The 22,834-nt window shown below is 44.2% G+C and overlaps 1 protein-coding gene and 1 pseudogene across 1 annotated transcript in view; both read right to left on the bottom strand.

The window, feature by feature from the left end:
- The window catches only part of si:dkeyp-14d3.1 (transmembrane protein 132C), a 1,037,882-nt gene that overhangs the window by 325,235 nt on the left and 689,813 nt on the right, over window positions 1–22,834 (bottom strand). The window contains exon 4 of the mRNA XM_068055068.1: window positions 21,592–21,784. Coding sequence (XP_067911169.1) covers window positions 21,592–21,784 — 193 coding nt within the window. The remainder of the gene's footprint in view (window positions 1–21,591; window positions 21,785–22,834) is intronic.
- LOC137382731 (histone H2B 7-like) lies at window positions 7,601–7,956 on the bottom strand (annotated as a pseudogene).

Consider the following 22,834-nt stretch of genomic DNA (forward strand, 5'->3'; position numbering starts at 1 on the left):
GTTAATATTTCGGGTGGGATCCTTCAGCAGACACTGACTGCTGTACATTTTCTGTGTTTAGGATGAATGGGATCCTACATTAAACAAATAAATTAAATGAAACTTTCTGGATTATTTCAAGATGGGAAAAATCCTCACATCAATCAAAGCGCCAGCTAATGCTCCAGCAAGAAACACAGCAGTTGGCATGTGACAGGAGAGACAAATCACATGGTATTTAGGGAAAGTAAATTGGTCAATAAATACTGCAGGTGAAGACATTTGCATCCTCTGTGACAGCAAAAGCAAACACCGGCATCTTGTCAGCAATTTTAAACATTCCCTCAGTTCAATCTAACTCACAGCTCTGCAAGGGAGCTATTATTACCCAGTAACAAGCAACTGCTTCACAAAAATTAATTTCAGGCTAACTACAACACACAGCAGGCCTCAATGCCAAACATGCAAACATGTGTGGAAAGCTTATAATTGCTTGATTTATTCAACTCCACTTATATAGATATCTGTAATTACCTACAATAATTGTGTCATTAATTATTACACAAACTATCTCAATCTGTAAATATTAGCTCTTTGAAACAAGGAGCAATGAATTATTAAAAAAAGGATGGCACAGCTCCTTGAAGCCCCAACTAAGTGTTCACAGAGAGTGGAGATGTGGGATTTGTGTGTACGATCTCTAAAGACTGAGTTTTTGTCAGCCCAGAATTGTAACTAGGTGCCAAGCAGTATCTGACCATAGAAACAGTGATAAGGTGCCTCAAATTGCATTGTCATGCAGGAGCAATCAACCTACGTACTCTGTCTGACAAAGAATAGTGAAGGTAATGATAGAAGCACAATAGCTTAAGTGAAAAGCTGAAGAGAAAACATTTTTACAACATAGGAACACATGATTATATAGAACTGAAAAAAGCCAGTGGAGAGTCAGAGAGATACAGCACTGAAACAGGCCCTTCAGCCCACCGAGTCTGTGCTGACCAACAACCACCCATATTATACTAATCCTACATTAATCCCATATTCCCTACCACACCCCACCATTCTCCTACCACCTACCTACACTAGGGGCAATTTACAATGGCTAATTTATCTATCAACCTGCAAGTCTATGGCTGTAGGAGGAAACTGGAGCATCCAGTGGAAATCCACACGGTCACAGGGAGAATTTACAAACTCCGCACAGGCAGTACCCAGAATTGAACATGGGTCACTGGAGCTGTGAGGCTGCGGTGCTAACCACTGCACCACTGTGCCCATTGACTTCAATTTTACTCAGGTTCCCTGAAGTCACACGCGGTCAAATGCTGCCTTGATTTCAAAGCCAGTTACTCCTACCACACCTCTGAAACTCCATGTTTGGACTAAGGCTGTATTGAGATCTGATGCCAAACCTGGCAGAACCCAAATGTAGCAGCGGTGAGTAGATTATCGATGAATAAGTGTCATTTAATAACACTGTCAACGATCTTTTCCATTATAATAAAAGCAAAATACTGCGGATGCTGAAAATCTGAAATAAAAACAGAAAGTGCTGGAAAATCTCAGCAGGTCTGGCAGCATCTGTGGAGAGAGAAGCTGAGTTAACGTTTCAGGTCAGTGACCCTTCTTCAGAACTGGCAGATATAAGAAATGTAAATGATTTTAAGCAAGTAAAGCGGGGGTGGGGCAAGAGATAACTAAAGAGAAGGTATTGATAAAACAAGGTCACAGAATAGCTGACCAGAAGGTCATGGAGCAAAGGCAAACAATATGTTAATGGTGTGCTCAAAGGCAAAGCATTAGTACAGATAGGGTGTTAATGGACTGAAAACTGAACAGCCACAAGCACAAACATGAAAAAAACAGTGGGTAGGCACAGTAGAAACAAACTGAACAAACTAAAATAAAATAAACACAAAAATAAAAAAAATAAAAAAAATAACTAAAGATAAAAGTAAAATGGGGGGCCCAGTCATGCTCTGAAATGATTGAACTCAATGTTCAGTCCGGCAGGCTGTTGCGTGCCTAATCGGTAAATGAGATGCTGTTCCTTGAGCTTGCATTGATGTTCACTGGAACACTACAGCAATCCCAGAACAGAGATGTGAACATGAGAGCAGGGGGGGTGTTGAAATAGCCAGCAACCGGAAGCTCGGGGTCATGCTTTCGGACTGAGCGGAGGTGTTCCGCACAGCGGTCACCCAGTCTCCGTTTGGTCTCCCCAATGTAGAGGAGACCACATTGTGAGCAGCGAATACAGTATACTACATTGAAAGAAGTACAAGTAAATCGCTGCTTCTTCTGAAAGGAATGTTTGGGGCCTGGGATAGTGAGGAGAGAGGAGGTAAATGGGCAGGTATTACACCTCCTGCGCTTGCAGGGGAAGGTGCCGTGGGAAGGGGATGAGGTGTTGGGGGTAATGGAGGAGTGGACCAGGGTGTCGCAGAGGGAATGATCTCTTCGGAATGCTGACAGGGGAAGGGAGGGGAAGTTGCGTTTGGTAGTGGCATCACGCTGGAGGTGGCGGAAATGGCAGAGGATGATCCTTTGGATGTGGAGGCTGATGGGGTGGAAAGTGAGGACAAGGGGAACCCTGTCACGGTTCTGGGAGGGAGGGGAAGGAGTGAGGGTAGAGGTGTGGGAAATGGGCCGCACACGGTTGAGGGCCCTGTCAACCACAGTGAGGGGGAATCCTCAGTTGAGGAAAAAGGAAGACATATCAGAAGCACTGTCATGGAAGGTAGCATCATCAGAGCAGATGTGTCAGAGATGGAGAAACTGGGAGAATGGAATGGAGTCCTTACAGGAGGCAGGGTGTGAAGAAGTGTAGTCGAGGTAGCTGTGGGAGTCGGTGGGCTTATAATGAATATTAATAGACAGCCTACCCCCAGAGATGGAGACAGAGAAGTTGAGGAAGGGAAGGGAAGTGTCGGAGATGGACCATGTAAAGGTGAGAGAAGGGTGGAAATTAGAAGCAAAGTTGATAAAGTTTTCCAGTTCGGGGTGGGAGCAGGAAATGGCACCGATACAGTCATCAATGTACCGGAAAAAGAGTTGGGGGAGGGGGCCTGAGTAGGACTGAAACAAGGAATGTTCGACATATCCCACAAAAAGACAGGCATAACTAGGACCCATGCGGCTACCCATAGCAACACTTTTACTTGAAGGAAGTGAGTGGAGTTGAAGGAGAACTTGTTCAATGTGAGAACAAATTCAGCCAGGCGGAGCAGGGTGGTGGTGGATAGGGACTGGTTGGGCCTCTGCTCAAGGAAGAGGTGGAGAGCCCTCAAACCGTCCTGGTGGAGGATGGAGGTGTAGAGAGATTGGACGTCCATAGTGAAGAGGCGGCGGTTGGGGTCAGGAAACTGGAAATTGTCAAAATGACATAGGGTGTCAGAAGAGTCACGGACCTAGGTAGGAAGAGACCGGACCAGTGGAGAAAAGGTAGAGTCAAGATAGGAAGAAATAAGTTCAGTGGGGCAGGAACAAGCTGAAACAATGGGTCTGCCGGGACAGTCCTGTTTGTGGATTTTGGGAAGGAGGTAGAAGCGGGCTGTCCGGATCTCTTCCATTACTTTGCTGATGATTGAGAGTAGACTGATGGGGATGGTCATTGGCTGGATTGGATTTGTTCTGCTTTTTGTGGCAATTTTCCACATTGTTAGTTAGATGCCAGTGTTGTAGCTATATTGGAACAGTGTGGCTAGAAGTGCGGCTAGTTCTGGAACACAGGTTTCCAGTGCTACAGCAGGGATGTTGTCCAGGACCATAGCCTTTGCAGTATCCAGTGCCTTCAGCTGTTTCTTGATATCACATGGAGTGAATTGAAATTGGCTGAAAACTGGCATCTGTGATGGAGACTTCAGTACGATGCTGAGATGGATCATCCGCTCAAAACATCTGGCTGAAGATGGTTGCAAATGTTTAAGCCTTTTCTTTTGCACTCAGGGGGATGAATTTTATCAGCTCTCTAGGGAGGGGCAGAGTGGTGTGGGGATTCATAAAATGGAGGGGAAAGGTGGGGTTGGAGTGCCCCTTGCCTTCCTAACGTTATTCAATCTTGTCAGGGGCGGGAAGGCCGAGGATGGCCTTCCCACCCAGTGGCCAATTGAGGCCCTTAGGTGGATGGCCATTTAAGGGCCTCAGCCCAATGCCACTGGTATTTTACCAGCGGCTGGTGGGAGTCCCGCCACATGGGGAGGCCGCCCAGTAAAACCAGGCAGCGTCCCTGTGGATTAGGGTGCGGGCTCTCCTGCTTGGGCAATCTATGGCCCACCCCCACTTACCTGCAGTCCATGGCTCCAACAGTGCTCCTGGTCCCAGGCTTACTGTAGTACCAGCAATGGCCACCGCTCCTGGTGGCACTGCTGGGTTTGCTGAGCTGTCAGCCCTCTGATAGGCCAGCAACGCTTGGAGGTGGGATCCCTGTCCTTAAAGGAAAAGGGGCCCAGGCATTCTGAGCACCGTTATATACTGCTGGGGGTCCCTCAGAACAGCAGAGGTGGGGTTTACCTCGCCTTTCTGGCCTAGCGTCGGGTCCCCCCGCCGCCTTAATAAAATCCAGCCCATGTGCTGGGATCTATTGTCATTGAGGATGGGGACGTTAATAGAGCCTCCTCCTTTGGTTAGTTGTTTAATTGTCCACCACCATTCATGACTGGATGTGACAGGACTGCAGAGCTTAGATCTGATCCGTTAGTTGTGGGGTCACTTAGTTCTGCCTATAGGATGCTGCTTTTGCTGTTTAGCATGCAGTCCTATGATGTAGCTGCACCAGGTCGGTACCTCATTTTTAGGCATGCCTGGTGCTGCGCCTGGTACGCTCTTCTCTGCTCCTTGTCAAGCTATGGTTGGTCCCCTGTCTTGATGGTACTGGTAGAGTGAGTGATGTGCCAGGCCATGAGATTACAAATTGTGGTACAATACAATTTGCTGCTGCTGATGGTCCACAGTGCCTCATGGATGCCCAGTTTTGAACTTTTAGATCTATTCTGAATCTATCCCATTTAGCATTGCGATAGTGCCGCACAACATGATGGAAGGTATAATAAAAGTAAAATACTGCAGATGCTGGAAAACTGAAATAAAAACAGAAAGGACTGGAAATATTCAGCAGGTCTGGCAGCATCTGTGGAAAGAGAAGCAGAGTTAACATTTCAGTTCTGATGAAAGGTCACAGACCTGAAACGTTAACTCTGTTTCTCTCTCCACAGATGCTGCCAGACCTGCTGAGTATTTCCAGCATTTTTTGTTTTTATTTATGATGGAAGGTATCCTCAGTGTGAAGATGGGACTTCATCTCCACAAGGACTGTGCAGTGGTCACTCCTACCAATACTCTCAGGGACAGGTGCATATGCAACAGGTAGATTGGTGATTCCCTCATGTTGGTTCTTATGCCACCTACTGCAAGCCCAGTCTGGCAGCTAGGTTCTTTAAGACATAGACAGTTCAATCAGTAGTGGTGTTAACAAGCCATGCTTAGTGATGAACATTGAATCCCCCACTCGGAGTACATTTTATATCCTTGCCACCCTCTATGCATCTTCCAAGTGGTGTTCAATATGGAGGAGCACTGATTCATCAGCTGAGGGAGGGCGGTAGGTGGGAACCAGCAGGAAGTTTCCTTGACTGTGTTTTACCTGATGCCACAAGACCATGTGTCAGTGTCAGTACTGAGATTTCCAAGGGTCACTCCCTCTCGACTGTGCCCCCACCTCTTGTGGGTCTGTTTTGCTTGTGGGACAGGACATACTCAGGGATGGTGATGGAGGTGTCTGGGATATTGGCTGTAAGGTGTGATTCTGTGAGTGTGACTGTGTCAGGCAGTTGCTTGACTTGTCTGTCGGTCAGCTCTCCTAATTCGGCACAAGTGTTAATTGTATATCAATTGTGTTTAATTCTATGCAGGTGGAGTGTGTTACTTGGGGTCTTACTTGAGCACTTATAAAGAGAAACTTACTGAGATTGCATGGGAGTGTGAGTTAGGAGTTAGATGTTTTAAATCTTTCACTCTGTAAATAAATGTAAGACTGAGTAAAGATTGACTTCAGTATCATCCTTCAACAACTGGCTTTCTGAAACAAGTGCCCAGATGTTACTGAGGAGGACTTTGCAGGGTTGTCTGGGCCTTTGGCATGCCCGGGTGGTTCATCCATTTTTATTATTCATATTGTTTTTTGTAACATTTCGATACAATCGAGTGGCTGGCTAGGCCATTTCAAAGGGCAGTTAAGAGTCAACCACATTGCTATGGGTCTGGAGTCACATGTATGCTGGATCAGGTAAGGACGGGAGGTTTGCTTCCCTAAAGGGCATGAATGAAGCAGTTGAGCTTTAAAAAAAAAATCTAACAGTTTCATGGTCACCATTACTGACAATATTTTTTATTCCAGAATTATTTAATTCGCTGAATTTAAACTCCACAACTGCCATGGTGGGATTTGATCTCACATCTCCAGATTGTTCGTGCAGGCCTCTGGATTACTCGTCCAGCAACATAACCACAATGCTATCATAACCATCATTTCTCCACATTTCAGTCCTAAATGGCCAACCCTTTAATCTGAGACTATGACACCTAGTTCCATACTCACTAGCCAGAAGAAAAACAGTCTGTATGCATCTATTGGGGTACAACAATTGACCTTGGGCTAGGGAGATGGAAAATCAGCCCAGGTTTCCTCTACTCATTTTTATAAAGTGATTCCTATCAGAAGTCTGTCTGTGTATAGACATCTTAGATGAGGACAGAAATGAGTTTGGTTGCAATGCCCTCAGTTACTGAGTAGATGCTGACATTCAGTGCCCTGGCTGATTGGGGGAAGTATTAAACAGACTGGTGCCTGTGGAACCAAACCCAAACATATGTGTCACATTCAGGAGAGGAAAGGAGAAAAGGGAAGCTTGCGATACAAAAATTTTGCAAATTGACTTTTTATCTCAAGTTTTTAGAATCTCTGGTCGAAGGAGAGCATTTCTTGACAAACTACTTAGTGGGTTATGAGGATTTGCCTAAATATAAAACATCAGGGTCCTTGGGTAGGTAACTACCCAAGGACAGTTTTAGACATCAAGTGTGATAGATTTGTTCTCATACTGCCGTGTTGAAAATGCTTATCTGCCAACTCACAACAGACTTGAATCTGGACAAGGACCATCTAATTATGAACCACAGCAGACTTTACATCTTAGGATAAGGAATAAAAAAAGCACTTATAATACTTCTGACAGGGAATCGGCTGTATTTATTTTAAGATGTCAGCCTTGCAATCCTTGCTTTTTGAAGCCTTCAATTAAAAACTGAATACCTCTCAGCATTGAGATGTACAGGACATCAACCTCAACAACAGCAGAACATCTGCCCACAACAGAAAGGCTCCAATTTGGTAATCTTGAAATGCAATTTTTTTTTCTGTAATTAAGCCATAATTAAAGGTTACCTTTTGAGGACCTGGGGAGATGCAAAACTTTCAACAAAGTAAAGAATCATAAAAAACCCTTTGCAAATGCAATGATTAATGAGTTACTATTAATTGAGCGACTTCTAAGGGCCAATTTGCTTCATCACAATATATTGGAAGTTGTGTTTGGGGTGTTTTTCAATACATTGTGCAGCTTTATTTGGAGCTGGTGTACTTGTTCACCGCCTTTGTCCCTTCTGACATGGCGTGCTTGGCCAGCTCCCCGGGCAGCAGCAGACGCATGGCGGTCTGGATCACCCAGGAGCTGACAGTGCTGCGCTTGTTGTAATGAGCCAGGCGGGAACCGTCACCCACAATGTACTCGAAAATATCATTCACATACGAGTTCATGATGCTCATGGCCTTGGAGGAGATGCCGGTGTCAGGGTGAACCTCCTTCATCATTTTGTAGATGTAGATGGAGTAACTCTCCTTCCTCCACTTCTTGCTGCCGGCTTATTTAAGGTTTTCTTGGCGCCCTTTTTAGGAGCTGGTTTATTCTCTTCAGGCATTTTGAGATTGAATTTCAAATACAGAAAATAATATTGGAAGCGCTCAGCGAAAGAGAGCAAAGGGGTGCTGGAGACCCCCTCATCGTGTCTCTGCTCCCATGATGTTGTCCTGGGATTTTCAATGCCTTTCTCAGTGGATGGATCTGGACCAGATGTTGCTGGGGATATCAGGGAGGAGGGGTGATTTTGGCCCACCCAGGTCAAATTCCTCTATGTTTTGTCCACAAGACACCCAAAGATAAGCCACCCGCAAAAAGCTGGCACTAGATCTCGGGCCAGGACCCTCCTCAAATCAGAAGGTCTGAGAGCAGTCTGAGAACAAATAGAAGAGGACACCACAGAAGGCAAGCTGTTTTTACACTTCCCTAATCAAGATCTTTAGGCCTTGGTTGCTTCCTTCCAAGAGTGTGGGCCTGCCAGGGGACAGTGCTATGCTGTGGGTGCCACCTTCAGGGGCACTACATCTTTCTAAACCCCCAACCCCCAGCATGGGTACGGGAGGAAGAGGAAAGTTAGCTTTCTAGTCTTGAATTGTGATTCTACAGGACTATAAAATGATCTGAAAAATAAACATACCTATTTTGAGAATCTGATTGTTTTATTTTCCATAAGAAAAATTAATTTTTTTTTAAAAGTACAGACATGATCAAGTTTTAGCAACATTTCAGTGGTTGCCGCCTACAAATAGAAACAAACGCACCTGGGTAGATTAAAATTTCACTTGTGGAATGCTTCAAAGTCACAACTATTGCCATCCAATGACACATTTGGTCAGGGTGTAGCGAAACTTGACTTTTCCTTTCGGATCAGCATGGGACTGACAGCAAAGACATTTACAGCTTTGCTGCTTCCCTCCTGTTAAATAGTTGTTTACAAACTACTTCACACATTTCAAAGGTCAGGAGTTAAACTCTACAGATTTTATTTCTGCCACTGCTATGAGGAATCAACACTTGTCCCCACCAAAAATCCCAGCCATCTGCAAAACTGGTATCGATGGCCATTTAAAAAAAATATATACTTTTTAAACACAGAAATAATTTATCTGATCGGTTTGGATGTCCCTCCTGTTGTGTTGGTGGTTCAGTTCTGGCCTAAGCATGTAACTATTTTCATCTGTTTAGCGAACTAAATGACAGCTAGTCATACCAAATACAGGAAGAACTGTTCAGAGAGGAAAATTCAAACACTCATGCTTACTGCAGAAGTAACTGTCTTTTGTAAAGCATTTTCTATATTTGTATAATTGTTGTGGTCTCAAAATTTGAATAGCAATACAAAATACTACGGATGCTGGAAATCTAAACTATCGACCTGAAACATTAAAGCGGTTTCTCTTTCCACAGATGTGACCTGTGTTCTCAGCATTTTCTGTTTTCGTCCCAAAATCCGAATGTTAGTGAACTTGTAAGTGACACTCTCTGCATAATGCCATCTGAGTAATTGATTTAAGTGAACTCACCCGAACATTATGTGACAGCTTTCTGTGGTCTCTCCCTGCCATCCAAATAGTTATAATTGGCATGTATTTTCAGAATTCATACGTCGGGAGTAAATGGGGGTTGCGAGCCCGCACTTGCTAGGTGCCAGAGCTATTTTCCCGGAGGAGGCCTCATAATTGGCTGCTTCCGCGCCCACCGTCCTATTAAAGAGAACCACCAGAGAGGTTGGCGCTGCTGAGGCAGGTAGGAGGCCTTGAGGGTACCTCAAAATGGAGGCATAAATTGAAACCATAAACTCAGAAGGTCCAAGCGGGAGGTCCCCTCAGAGCGGAGGGGGACTCCCTCCAGTGGCAGCGTCTAGGCTGCGAGTGCAATCACTGCTGCCGGCAGCCCTGGCTTTGGGGGATGGAACCTCTGGCCCTGATGGGCCCCCAGCCTACCGCAGGAAGGCCGCCTCTATGGAGGTGGTATCCCCACGCAGCGGCGGTCGTGGGGGCTAGCGCGCTTCACCAGCGAAATGCTGGTGAGCCTGAAAAATCGCCCCGAATGGGGACCTTAATTATTTAAATTGGCTGTTCGCCTCTGTTCAGCATCCCAGCCCGCCCCTGGGAAAGTTCCCCAATGGCAGCAATGCATCAGAAAACCGTCCTGATATTGCCCCCCACTACCTTCCCGGATCCCCCGCCTCCAAGCTTGCTGCCCTGGGGCAGCGAAAATTCAGCCCATAATATCCTTCCTGTTTATAAGTTCTGATGCAGGTCTCCTAAATTATTTTGTATATAAACAGCTAAAAACACAATTTGACCTCATGGCCAATCTATCAGCAGGAAAATAGTTAGGGTCATTCACAGTAGCACCACTCGCATTAAATAGCATCTTGAAGGAGGAGGGAGAGGTAGAAAGGCAGAGAGGCTTAGACAGGAATTTCCAGAACTTAGGGTATAGGCAACTGAAGGCACGGCCACCAAACGTGGAGCTATTAAAATTGTGGATGCACAAGAGACCAGAATTGGAGGAGCGCAGTGATCTCAAAGATTTTGAGGCTGGAGGAGATTGCAGAAATAGCGCCATTAAGGGATTTGACAACAAAGAACATATGATGTTGTTCATCATCCAGGTATATCTGAAACAGTTTTCCCTCTCCCAGTGTGTTGAAACCTTGCATCCCACCAAGGAGCACTCAGATTTCCCACACAAAGCACCATCTTGGAACCCCCCCCCCCCCACCTTATTGACCAGTTCTTTGGATGTCAGTACTCAAAATCATCCTTTCTTTTCCCCTACTTGTGTGGAACCACCTTAAGAGCAGACCACTTTAAGAGCTGTAAGTGAACATCACCGGAGGAAGTGATGTTGTGTCTGACAGAATGAGATGTGTTTAGATATGGCTCATGCAGTAACTGTTTGTATATATATGTTCCAATTAAATTATAATAAAACTTCTTTGGATATTACTTACATTCCTATGTATCTTACAATAGTTCACATACCAAATGGACAAGCGATATTACATGGTGGCAACATTTGGGATATATTTTTCATGAAGACCACCAAATATTACATCGTGGAAACCTTTGATTTTTTATGAAGAACACACCAAGAGCGAACATAGAATAGCAGGCTGCCTACCTGGAGTGGCTGAAGATCTGGTAGGAGAGCAGCTGGCAGAAGACCCCACACCACTGCAACTAGCTAGGTTACAGATAGGACCCCAGGAAGTGCTGAAAATCTATGAGTACAGCTGGCAATTTGCCAGGAGATTGGAGCTTTCACCTAATGTGGCGGTGAGTCGAAAAGTTTGAAAAGCACTAGCTATAGCCATTACTGTTTCAGTTTTCCCATTTTTTTGCTTCATAGGCAGGGTTTAAGCTGCAAAAAGAGAGAAGATATCAACAACGTCACTGGTGGTCCACAGCACAATGAGAAAGCCTGGTTGTGGCAGCTGCTGGTACTGCAAGCTGCAGCCCTCTTAAAAAAATTCTAAGTTAAAAAAATGAGTCCCACACTTAAAGAGACAGCCCTGCAGAAAACAAATCTGCCTAAATAAGAAACAAAGAAGTGTGCCTGTGAAAAAGTAAAGCTGTACAAAGTCCTACATTAATTTAAAAAAAAGCAGGAACATTAAGACAATGGCTTTTAGATATCCAGTTATAGATTGGAAGGTGTCAGACAGATCATATGAATTTAAACTGTTTCGACAGTGAATGGAACTGTGTTTCCTGGATCAAGTAGTGAGAAAACCAGAAAAACAAGCTACCACAATTAAGATTGCACTGGGCAATGAGGGCCTGCAACGGATCAATACATCAGGATTGTCAGTTGAGAATCAGAAGGACCTGAGCAAGCTGTGGACATTCCTGGAATAGCAACTGAAGATAAAGGTAAATGTCTAAGTGCATAGGCTTGAGCATATGGCCTACTGGCAAAGGCATGTTGAGTCCATTGACCAGTTTGTTGCAAGATGCTGAGACAAAGCTCAATATTGTGATTTTGCAGATATTGAATTCTCAGAACGGATTGTAGAGCTAGTAATTGTATCTACCCCACTAGAGGTTCAAAAAGACCTGCTAGAAAAGAAAAAAGTGCACACCATGAAGGAAATTTGAGGCCATCATGGCTGGGCACCAACAGTTACAAGCATTGGGGGCGGCTATGACAATCAGTATGGCTCAGAGGTTTGCTAGGCCTTGTGGCAAATGTGTCTTGACTCACCCAATTCACAGCTGTCTGGTGTATGAGGACCAGTGTAAAGCTTGTGGCACGCAAAGGCATCATACGACAGGCAAGCAGGACAGAAGGTCTGAGCCCTCAATCATTTGTCAGGAACTTGGTATCCTGCAGAAGTTGGAAGGATATGCATCGAGCCCAGATCGTACGAGGTCCAGACGCCCAATGGTGCGATTCTCAGATGGAATCAAAGTCAACTCAGACAGCTGTACGACAACATTACATGTAACAACCCTGTGGCATCGCAGACACCTTCAAAGACAAAATCTGAAGATGAACATACTGCGCTATGAACACAGAGGAAGAACATGCTAACCAAGTTCCAAGTCACCAGAGTCTCCAGAGGAATCACCAAGATGAGCTCAGCTCTGGGAAGAAGTTTACGTTAACAAGATCGGGACAATTAAGCAAACCTCCTGTATGTTTTAGACAGTGTTAAACTACCAACTTGTAAAAAATGCTTTGTTTTAATCATACATAGTGAGTCCAAACCGCAACATCATTGTATACTGTTGTCATGAAGACCCCCACCTGTCAAGAATGAGGCACATTAATTTTGTCACATGAATATTAATTTTAAACTGTTGCTGGAGTGAACAGAAGACTTGTTTAAAGAGATCAGCAGTGGTTGGGAAAAAAATTGCATACTAAGAGACAGTGCTTGGAGAAAAAATAGGAAATGCTCACTGATTCATTTAACAGAGATTGGTTTGGGCAATGGTGATCCACATCTTGTTGGTGTAAGAGACAGCACTACACCCCCTCCCACCGAGAGCTTTGAAATCCACAAACCGCATGAGCGGTTGTACCCAAATAAGGGGTTAGTCACATGACTAACCTGCTGGCCAACTTGGACTTTTGAATTGTGCTCACAGGACAGTTTTGAAGATAGAAACTGCAGATTGCAACTGAACTTGGAAGAGAGCCTCTCTCCTGTCTGGCTTTTTCTCTCTCTCCTTCACTAATCTCTGGATCCACTGAGGTCACTTAAACCTCAAAAGAGAAAAGTCTCCTACACTGAAACAAGTTAAAGTGTGCACTGGGCCCCAACGAAATGGCAAGACTTATCGGCAACCAAAGGCTCTGCATCGAACTCAAAGGACCGTAAGTAGAAACCCAGCTATTGCCTCAAACTTTTCCCCTTTATTCTTTCTACTTTTTCTGTCTCTATGTGCGTGTTTATCGCGTATGCATGCTAGCGTGGTCGCGTCACGTATTCGTAGTTGTTAGCCGAATTAGAGTTTAAGAATAATAAACTTCCACCTTTCTTGTTTAAATCCAAGAAAACCTGTCTGATTGATTTCTTTGCCTTACAATTGGAAAGCAGTGAACAAGGATTCACTGAGGGAGGAGGAGCGAAAAACACGTTGATTTTAAAATTTAACCCTGTTACGGTTAAACCAGGCAACGAATGAGAGGGAACCCCTAGACCCCTTTCTCACCTGACAGTAATAATTGTACATATCTTTTTATCTTTGGAGAAAAGGGGGATATTGTGGGAAGTGGGACCACCTTAAAAGCAGACCACCTTAAGAGCTGTAAGTGAAAAAGGAACTGATGTCATGTCACACAGGACCAGGGAGTTGAGGTTGTTGCCCAACAGAGTGTGATGTGTTTAGATGTGGCTCGTGCAGTAACTGTTTGCACGTATATGTTCCAGTTAGCTTATAATAAAAATCCACATTTTCTTCGGCTATTACTGTGACTCTTAAAATAGCTCACAGACCAAAGAGACAAGTATCATTACACCACTGAGGAGAAATTAGGCCCCCAGTTCCACTCCCCAACACTGAGCAGCATTTTGGCTGAAAACCCCCATTGAGGTCACAGATCCTTGTCCCAAATTATGTACTATCCTGGACCTCCACATCCAGCCTCAAGACCACCTATTTGATTGTAGATATTTGGATTCTCACTACAACCTTAAAACCCCTCACCCAACACTGAGCAGTATGTTAACTGGACACTACTTACAAGGAGAAGCATCTGGCCACAGATTTTACCCACCAATAACCCACAACACCCCCACTTTTCTCCTTCCCTCTCTAGCTCTTTCCCGTCTCTCTCTCCTCCTTCTATTTTCCGCACCCATAACCCTCACTCCATCTCCAACCCCACCTATGCTCCTTCCACATTCCAACTTCTCCATTTCCCCTCCAACACCTTTCCATCTGCCTCCTCACTCTCTTCACCACCTTGGTCAAGTTATGCCACCCAGCTTGACCTGAATAATGTCCTTGGTCTCGACTCCCAGTGTACAAAGCCACAGGAAAATCGACTACCTAATTTTAAATTTCACTAATATGTGATATTGATGTCATTTGGTAAGATTTTGCTCAAAACTTGAAAAGTGGTCCTTTTTTTTACACACTTTAGTACTTGTTTCCAGCTTTGATGGGTTGGCAATTCAAAGAGAGAATGACCAAAGGATGAATGTCAAGGATTTGTAATTTGTGGTGCATAGGAGTCTGCTTCGGACCTTTTTGAATGATACAAATTTAATTCAAATTCCTTTTTGTAGTGTAGAATCTGCCATTTTGAGAGAACATAACTTCAATGAGTACATAAACACTAATAGAAAGAAAGAAAAAGACAGGCAGCAAGACAGAGACAGACTGAAAGACTAGCATTTATATCGCACATTTCAGGACCTCAGCACATCCCAGTACACTTCACAGCCAATTAAGTCATTTTGATCTGTAATCACTATTGTAATGTGAATGGCTAACACAGAAATGAACAGTGACTCATGCAGACTTGTACACTTAACTCACAGAGTTGAACACGAAGACACACCTGGACTTGAGTCACACAGACCCAGACACTGACCCACACAGACCCGGAGACTGACCCACACAGAGACCCGGACACTGATGCACACACACACCTGGAGACTGACCCACACACAGACCCGGACACTGACACACACACAGACCCGGAGACTGACACACACACAGACCCGGACACTGATGCACACACACACCTGGAGACTGACCCACACACAGACCCGGACACAGACGCAAACAGAGACTCAGAACACTGACCCACACAGAGACCTGGACACTGACGCACACAGACCTGGATACTGACCCATAAAAACACCCGGACTCTGACCCACATGTACAACTGGACCTTGAGAGTTCAGCTATATGTTGTTCAAAAACTGAATTGTGACCCACACAGACCTGAACAATGCCCCATGCAGGCGCACACAGTCATTTTCTTGGAACATTTAGTATGAAGAAGGTGTAGTTTGTCTTCTTGCTCCAGTTAGCATTTCATCTGATCAGGACCAATAATGAAAAGGAAGGGTCATTTTCTCTGCATCCCTATTGATTACAGGCAGAATCTGTCTATTTAGTTAATTCAAGGGAATGAGAAGATGGATGAGTCCTTGGCCAAACATTAAATTGTTTTTCAAGGACCTGTGATAGGATTTTGCTCTTGTTTAAAGTCCATCTGTTCTTTTTCCTGTAGGCAACCACTCAAACACTAATGAAATGATCATCAGAACAACAGTGCTTGCTGAGCAAACCCTGCACGAGCCCTCCAGGCCCAACCCCATCTCTGGCCACGAACACACTCCTGTTGCTACATTCCTCATTACATGTCCATTTTTACAGTTGCACACAGAGCGTTCAATCACAGAGTGGCTACACAAAGTTCTCAATGTATTAGCTGCCAGAACATTTGATCTTTTCATGTGTATATTTTGCCAAAGTTCTGACCTCTTCCAGGCATCTGCACCCAGTTGAAAAGTAGCATCATCTGCATCACAAGTACATTTGCACGTTTAATGACAAAAATCAAATGCACCAACTCGACATTATAAAATGTAATTTAGAAGGCACGGGAAACTTCTGAATTAAAGCTCTCTTTAAACATAATTAAGTGATTGCTTCTACTGTTTAAATTTGCACTTGGCTGTACATTATTGCCATTTTTAAAAAAACAAATGTTTGACTTCAAAGCAGCATAAAAGATAAACAGGAAAAATTACATATTCTAATTTATTTGTTTTGTGGGGACTGTAGTTTGTCTGTTATTGGTTTCTCATTGCTACTGAGGACATCTTGTTTGCAGCTGATGACAACTAGTATGTAATAAGCATTAAGAAAATATCAAATCAAATATTTGAACCACACAGAGTGTTGGTGGCGCAAACCAGAAGGATTCCAAGCATTAGTTGTGCCACCTTATGGCGGATATGGCTTGAAGAGAAGGCAGTGGATCTCACAAAGTACAAGTAAGGATGGCTGGTTGGGCCATTTAGCTGATTCCTTCATAGAAACATAGCTGGAATTTTATGCCACCCCCCACCACACAGGAGTGGGCTGGTAGTGGGGTGGGGGAGGGGTATTTTACCAGTGGCTGGAAGGCAGCTGAGTTCCCCCAGGAGGACGCCAGGTAAAACCTGGTGGCCTCGTTGTGAGCTAGGGAGTTGCCCTCCTGATTGGGCAGCTTGCGCCCCACAGAGGACCCCTCCCATGGCCCAACCGCCCCCACTACACAACACCATCCTCCCACCTCCAAAACTGACCCTCACTCTTGCCTCGCCAGGGCCCGGCCAATTGTCCCCGGGCTTGGCCCCACAAACTTACCTTTTTCCCCGGGCCGGCGTCCCTCTTGCTGCTGAAACTGGGTGCTGGCCCGCTGATTGGCTGGCAGCTCTTGGAGGTGGGACTTCCTGCTTCAGAGGGGTAGAAGTTCCGCCCAAGGTCAATTAAGGGCCTGGCCACGTAAAGTCCTGGCGTGGCTCCCAGGCCCGGTGAAAGCAGGCTCGCCCTGACATTTTGGCGGTTGACGGGACCTCCCCCCACTACTGGAAATTTCCAGCCATAGAGTCCCAAAATCACAGCATCCATCTGTGTCAAAAATGCATTTAAAGGTTTTGTTACACTATACTACTCAGAAGACCATTTCATATATAATTACATATCGAGGTGTTTACCTTTTAATAGTTTGCAAAATGTCCCTTTGTTTTATGTTCATGATTTAATTTGAAAGAATGCTCTGAATTAACCTTCTCTATTCCACCTAGCATCTTGTACATAAGATCCTCTTTCATTTGCTCCTTTCAAGACTGAAAATCCAGAGTCTTCTACCAGCTCCTCACATAATCCAGCTTCTGTCATGGGGCAGTCTTGTGACCCATCACTGGACTCTTTCACTGCTTTTCCTCCCTTCAGGTCATCGAACACCATGCCAGCTTGTTGTGCCAGCTTGTCTTATTTCAATCTCAAATCTAAATTACATCCCCCCATATTAGCGATTCACTTTTTTTCCCCTTTAATGCTTCTTCCCATTGTTCGACACAACCCAGGACAAAGCAATCAGCTTGATCAGCACTCCATTCACCAGCTTAAAGTACTCACTTCCTCCACCACTGGCATACTGTGGCTGCTGTATGTACTATCTACAGGATGCAACGCACCAAGGCTCCTTTGGCCGCAACTCCTAACCCCGTAATCTCCATCATCTAGAAGACAAGGGCAGTACCTGCTTGGGAACACAATCACCTCCAAAATCTCGCACCATCCTGACTTAGACATCACCACTCCTTCATTTGGTGGAGTTGTATGCTCTTATGATTATGGGCTTGAGCTGGGACCATCCCTGTTCTGGCTGCCAATTAAGAACAATGGGTGGGTTCCTGAGGCTGCAGGTCAAATCAGAGGGCTTCCAGCCTTGGAAGGATAGCAGACCATCGCAATGGCGGCACTGTCACTGAGGGAGAGGGGAACGCGAGGGCACCTCCATCTTGAGGCACCCTCTCAAGAGTTATTTTCTTTACTAAAGTAAACAGTGGCCACAGCTGCCAGGCCACCCCTCCACAGGATGACCAGTGGTAGCAGCTGTGACCAGTTGTTGGCTGCAGCTCCAGTGGGGGGGTGGGGGGGGGGAGGTGTGTGTGGGAATGGGGTGATTATAGGAAGCCTTGCGGGCTCCCTAGGCCAGCCACTGGCAAGCCACCTCCAGGCACCTGCTGGACTTGGCCCTCTTCCTGGCGGGCATCCTCAATCAGTCCACGAATGGGCACTTAATTATGCAGATTGGCTACCCACTGCTGCTGGAAGATTGCCCAGATGGGAGAACACATCGGCTCGCTGACTTGACGCTTATATCTCTGAAATTCCTCCTGGTCCTGCCTTCAAGCCCACACCTGCGGGACGAGAACAATTCTGCCCATTGTTGAAGGGTCAAAATCCGAGAACTCCCTACTTAATAGAATTCTGGGAGTACCTTCAAAACATGGACTGCAACGGTTCAAGAAGGCTGCACACCACCACCTTCTCAAGGGCAACTAGGGGCAGGTAATAAATGTTGGCCTTGCCAGCAATATCCATAACCTGGGACTGAATAAATAAAAAATACATTTCTTTTTATTTCCAGATCTCTTTAAGCCTCTCTCTAGCCGGTTCAAAATCTTTCAGCATGTATGTTTCCAGGGGAGTCTCGGGCCACTTAAGGGTCTTGATTGGCCTGGGGCGGGTGGCCCGTTTCTCGCCCCCCCCGGCCCACTTAAAGTGGGGCGGAGGCGGGAGCGAGGCGGGAAGGCCTCCCAGAGCCTCCCGCTCAATTTTACGCCACCGTCCAGCTCGCTGGGGTGGCGTAAAATTCCGACCTATGCCTCTAAAACTGACTGCTTTCAAGCAATTGCTTATCAATCTCTAAGTTCTCCCTAAAATACCCACTGATAGGTTTGTGTAGCAGCCTGCCATGTGGATCTTTATCAAAGGCCTTCTAGAAATCCTTTTGATTAAAACCCCAGACGTAGTATATCATAAAACTTCCCAGCGTCCAGTTGGGCTGTCATGGATTTTAGTCAGGAATGACCTCCCCGTTCTGACAGCTGCCATTTACTAGGTTATTTTCATATTGAAGATCCTCAAGTTGGCTCCGAATGATCAATTCCATTATCAATGTTAAACAATTGGTCTACAGTTACCTGGTATATTAATCAGTTAAAAAGAAATTACAAGTAAAGGAATGGATTCTTCAGAGAGAATTACAAGGATTTATTCTACTCAAGGGAATTGATGATGTCATCAAATCTTGTCAGTGTAGCTTGGTATTTATGACAATTAACTGAAATACAAGATTGAATTCCAACAGCAGTATTCAGGCGTAAGTAATTTTTCACCTGATTGAGTGGTTTTGGATCTGTTCCCCAACCACTAGTTTTCTCTGGAAATTAATGAAGACTGTCCAGAAAGCATGCAGTTTGTTCAAAATACATTGCATCAGAATAATTCAGAGAGGGAGCTGATAGCTGAATTAATGGTTTCCACAAACCTGTAAATAATCCACAAAAATGATGTTATTGCTTAAAGCTAAGAAATACTGGTGTAGATCTTCTGGGATGTGATTTAATTTTGCCATAAGTAAATCAGAGACAGGAAATCCCTCAGTCCAGCACCCTCAACTTCCCCTTTCAGAAGTGAACCGGAGAGTTACCTGGTTTCTCATTAAAAGGCATCTTCCCCATAAAAGAGCCAACCATGTTGTGTGGAATGAGATGGCAGAAAGGCTCAATGTGATATCTAAGCCAGCCTCAGATAATCTGCATGGTAAGGCAACACCATATTTCCCTATACAACACGGATGGGCAAAGTGTGCATGGCACAATGAGCTTCCTTACAATCTGGCACAACTTGACTGAAGCCCCATGCAAAGCACTCAGACAACTTGAAAAGTCTTTCTTAACTTCACAAGCCACTGCAGAGTAAACTCACCAATCCCATGCTCCAGCATAGTGCCACATTCAGAAGGAGCAAGGGTTGGAGAATTAGAGTTCGTGTCGTTGGCCTACCTCCAACCCTTGCTCCCTTCAAATCATACCTCCCCACTATGAGTGTGCAATCAATGAACTTACATTTACATGCACTTTCCAAATTTCTAATATCTTAATGCTTGATGTTTAAAGCACAAGGTAGCACATAACATGAGGGAGCAAACCTGCACGAAAGAAGTTCCAGGAAACTTTCTGCCTTTGAAGAGGCCACCGTAAAAAAAAACCTGATGATTGAGAGTGAACAGTGAGTGGGAATGGGTGAAGACTTTTTCCAAATGTAGGACTAGGACCATCGCTTTCCTGTTATACTTTTTCTCATCACTCACCCACTGATATCTCCTCAGATACAAGACCATGATAGATGGTTTATTGCCATATCAGTACTTTTTGAAGGGTTGTTTCCATTCGTAAGTTCTCCTCTTTTTTCTATAGGAATCACCTCCATGAAAATCAGGAAATTTTGCTTCCATGTAATTCACCTTCATTTGCACTAAACTGCACCTTCAATGAAACTGTCACACATTTTGTGCAAGAACACTAAGTTGGCGGCCAAAGAATTTCTAATCAGGTGGGGATGCCATCAAGTAAAAGGAATAACTTATTACATTTCCTGGCCTTTCCATATTTTTACAATAAATCCCACCATCTAGAAGATCAACCCGATTCTATTCTTTTTCTTAAAAAGAACGATGGGATGTAGTTTGTACAGAATGTATTCCTCTTGCCTTCTTTCCCTTTTAACTACTTTATCCAGGAATCTGTTTTACATATCTATGATCTGTCTAAAACTTAAACTGGCCAAAATGCTTCACAGCACTAGTAAATTTTGTAATATTAAAATCATCTGCCATATCACTATTAACCATACAAACTATTGGACAACCAGAATAGATCCCAGACGCCTTTAGCCATTACTCCTGGACAGAACTCCTTCCATTAGTCAACATCCCTGTGCTCTACTATCGAGTCAAATTTCAGTCCAGTTAGCTTATTGATAATTCCATGAACCTTCATACTTTATTCACAAGCCTTACATGAAATTGTTTTCTACAAATCACTCGAACGTTACTGGTTCATTCTCACTATTAAGAGTACAGCCACAAGCATTTCTATCAAACAAGAAGAGGCCTTTCACTTTGAAGGCTTTCACTTTGGAGCAGGGCTCTATCATCATTGGTTAGTAGGGAAACATTTTTCCAGAGAAACATTTTAGAGAAATAAGTCACTCCTTTGCACATTATCTGATGATAAACAATGGTTGTGCTATTTTGTATATTTAGTGATTCTTGCTAAAATGGCATCTTTCATTCCTGATGAAAATGATTTGTTACAATTTTCTTGGACAGTTTACCTTACAATTGTCACAATTTACCAAGGAAATAACCTTTATTGGGACCTCCATATCGATAAAGTCTCGACACACAAGCTCACGTTCATTAAGACATCACTGTCTCATCAGAGAGTTGGGAAATGCATGAAAACAAGTACAAATAAAACATAATACTGTAGAGAATCCTAACTGGAATACTTGTATGAAGATCTGAATATTACAAGGTTTACGCTCAAAAATTATTAGAGGTATGGCTGAACACTGTGTTGTGCAAATCACGTTACTCACAATATTACAAGATTTCTAACAAAGGCAAATCGTTCCAATTTGAAGTCTCTTACCATAGCAAGAGGTACAATCTTTGTAATGTCCCTCTGACTGACGTGCAGCTCTGACACAGCTTTGTCCTGGTCTATCTGTGAGGTCTGCCCAGGATATTCCACCTGCCACATGATCCGGCGAGTCACTGACAGACTGCTGAAGTTATCCATTTCGAAGTCCATCTGCATGATCTCATAAAAAGCGCCATCAACTCTGTAACGAAAATTGAATTGTTAAGCATTTCTGAAGCAATTTCCGATGAAACATCCTTGCCCCAACAATTACTGATTGATTTTGTACTTTAAGAGTTGACTTCCTTCAGTGTTTTCAATAACATAAGTGTCAAGAAAACACTATATGCCAAACAAGAAATATTAATTAATCGGGTGGAAATTTACATTAGATTTTTAATGGACAAAATCCAACAGTTAACTTTTTAAAAAACTGGCAGCCAAGACGGCCACCACAATTTGCATCTGAAACATCTTTGCACATTCTAAGGCCCAACCGGAACCAGAAGTCTGAGAAGCACTGGACCCAGAACAATGGCTTGCTCTAAGTAATTGAATTACCTAGGATTGCTTCATTAGCATGGCAGTTAAGGCAATCTTGACACATTGACTTTGAAAAAGCAAACTCCTCTGAGTGCAAATATTGGTATCCTGGGGCCTGTGGAGCCAATTCTGAACCTTGTATCTCATTACAAGTATCCAGAGAATACCCTGAGGCAGTCATGTGACCGTCTGTCCATCTCTGAAAAAACTGGGAGTTTTGTTACACAAAGAGACAAGCAGTAACTGAGATAGCAGCAGAGAAGGCTGTGTGCCTCCCTTTCTCTCTGGAAAACAACAAGTTTGAAGACTGTCTGCATCTGTGGACCCTCCAACCCTACAGACTGCTACAGCTAGAGACCAGGGGAACAGAGCCACCTACAATTCTTCTTCCAAGAAAACCCTGAGCAAAGCGGGCCAACCACAAAGTGCATTTTGACCAGCCAAAGACTTCTAGAATACAACTCCAGCTGGAAGACCACCGAATCATCCAACCTCATACTGCGTACTTAACTTCCATTTATTCTGGACTTTAATCCAACCAAAAACCTACTTTCCACTTTGTAATCTATTTGTGTATGTGTGATCCTTGTGTGAAAGTGTGCGTGAATGGGTAGCTTTTTTATTATTATTTTAGATTGGGTTTAGCTTGTTGAGTATAATAAACTGACCTCTTTCTTGTTTGAACTCAAGAATACCAGTCCGATTGGTT

The sequence above is a fragment of the Heterodontus francisci genome, chromosome 23, assembly GCF_036365525.1.
Source record: "Heterodontus francisci isolate sHetFra1 chromosome 23, sHetFra1.hap1, whole genome shotgun sequence".
NCBI lineage: Eukaryota > Metazoa > Chordata > Chondrichthyes > Heterodontiformes > Heterodontidae > Heterodontus > Heterodontus francisci.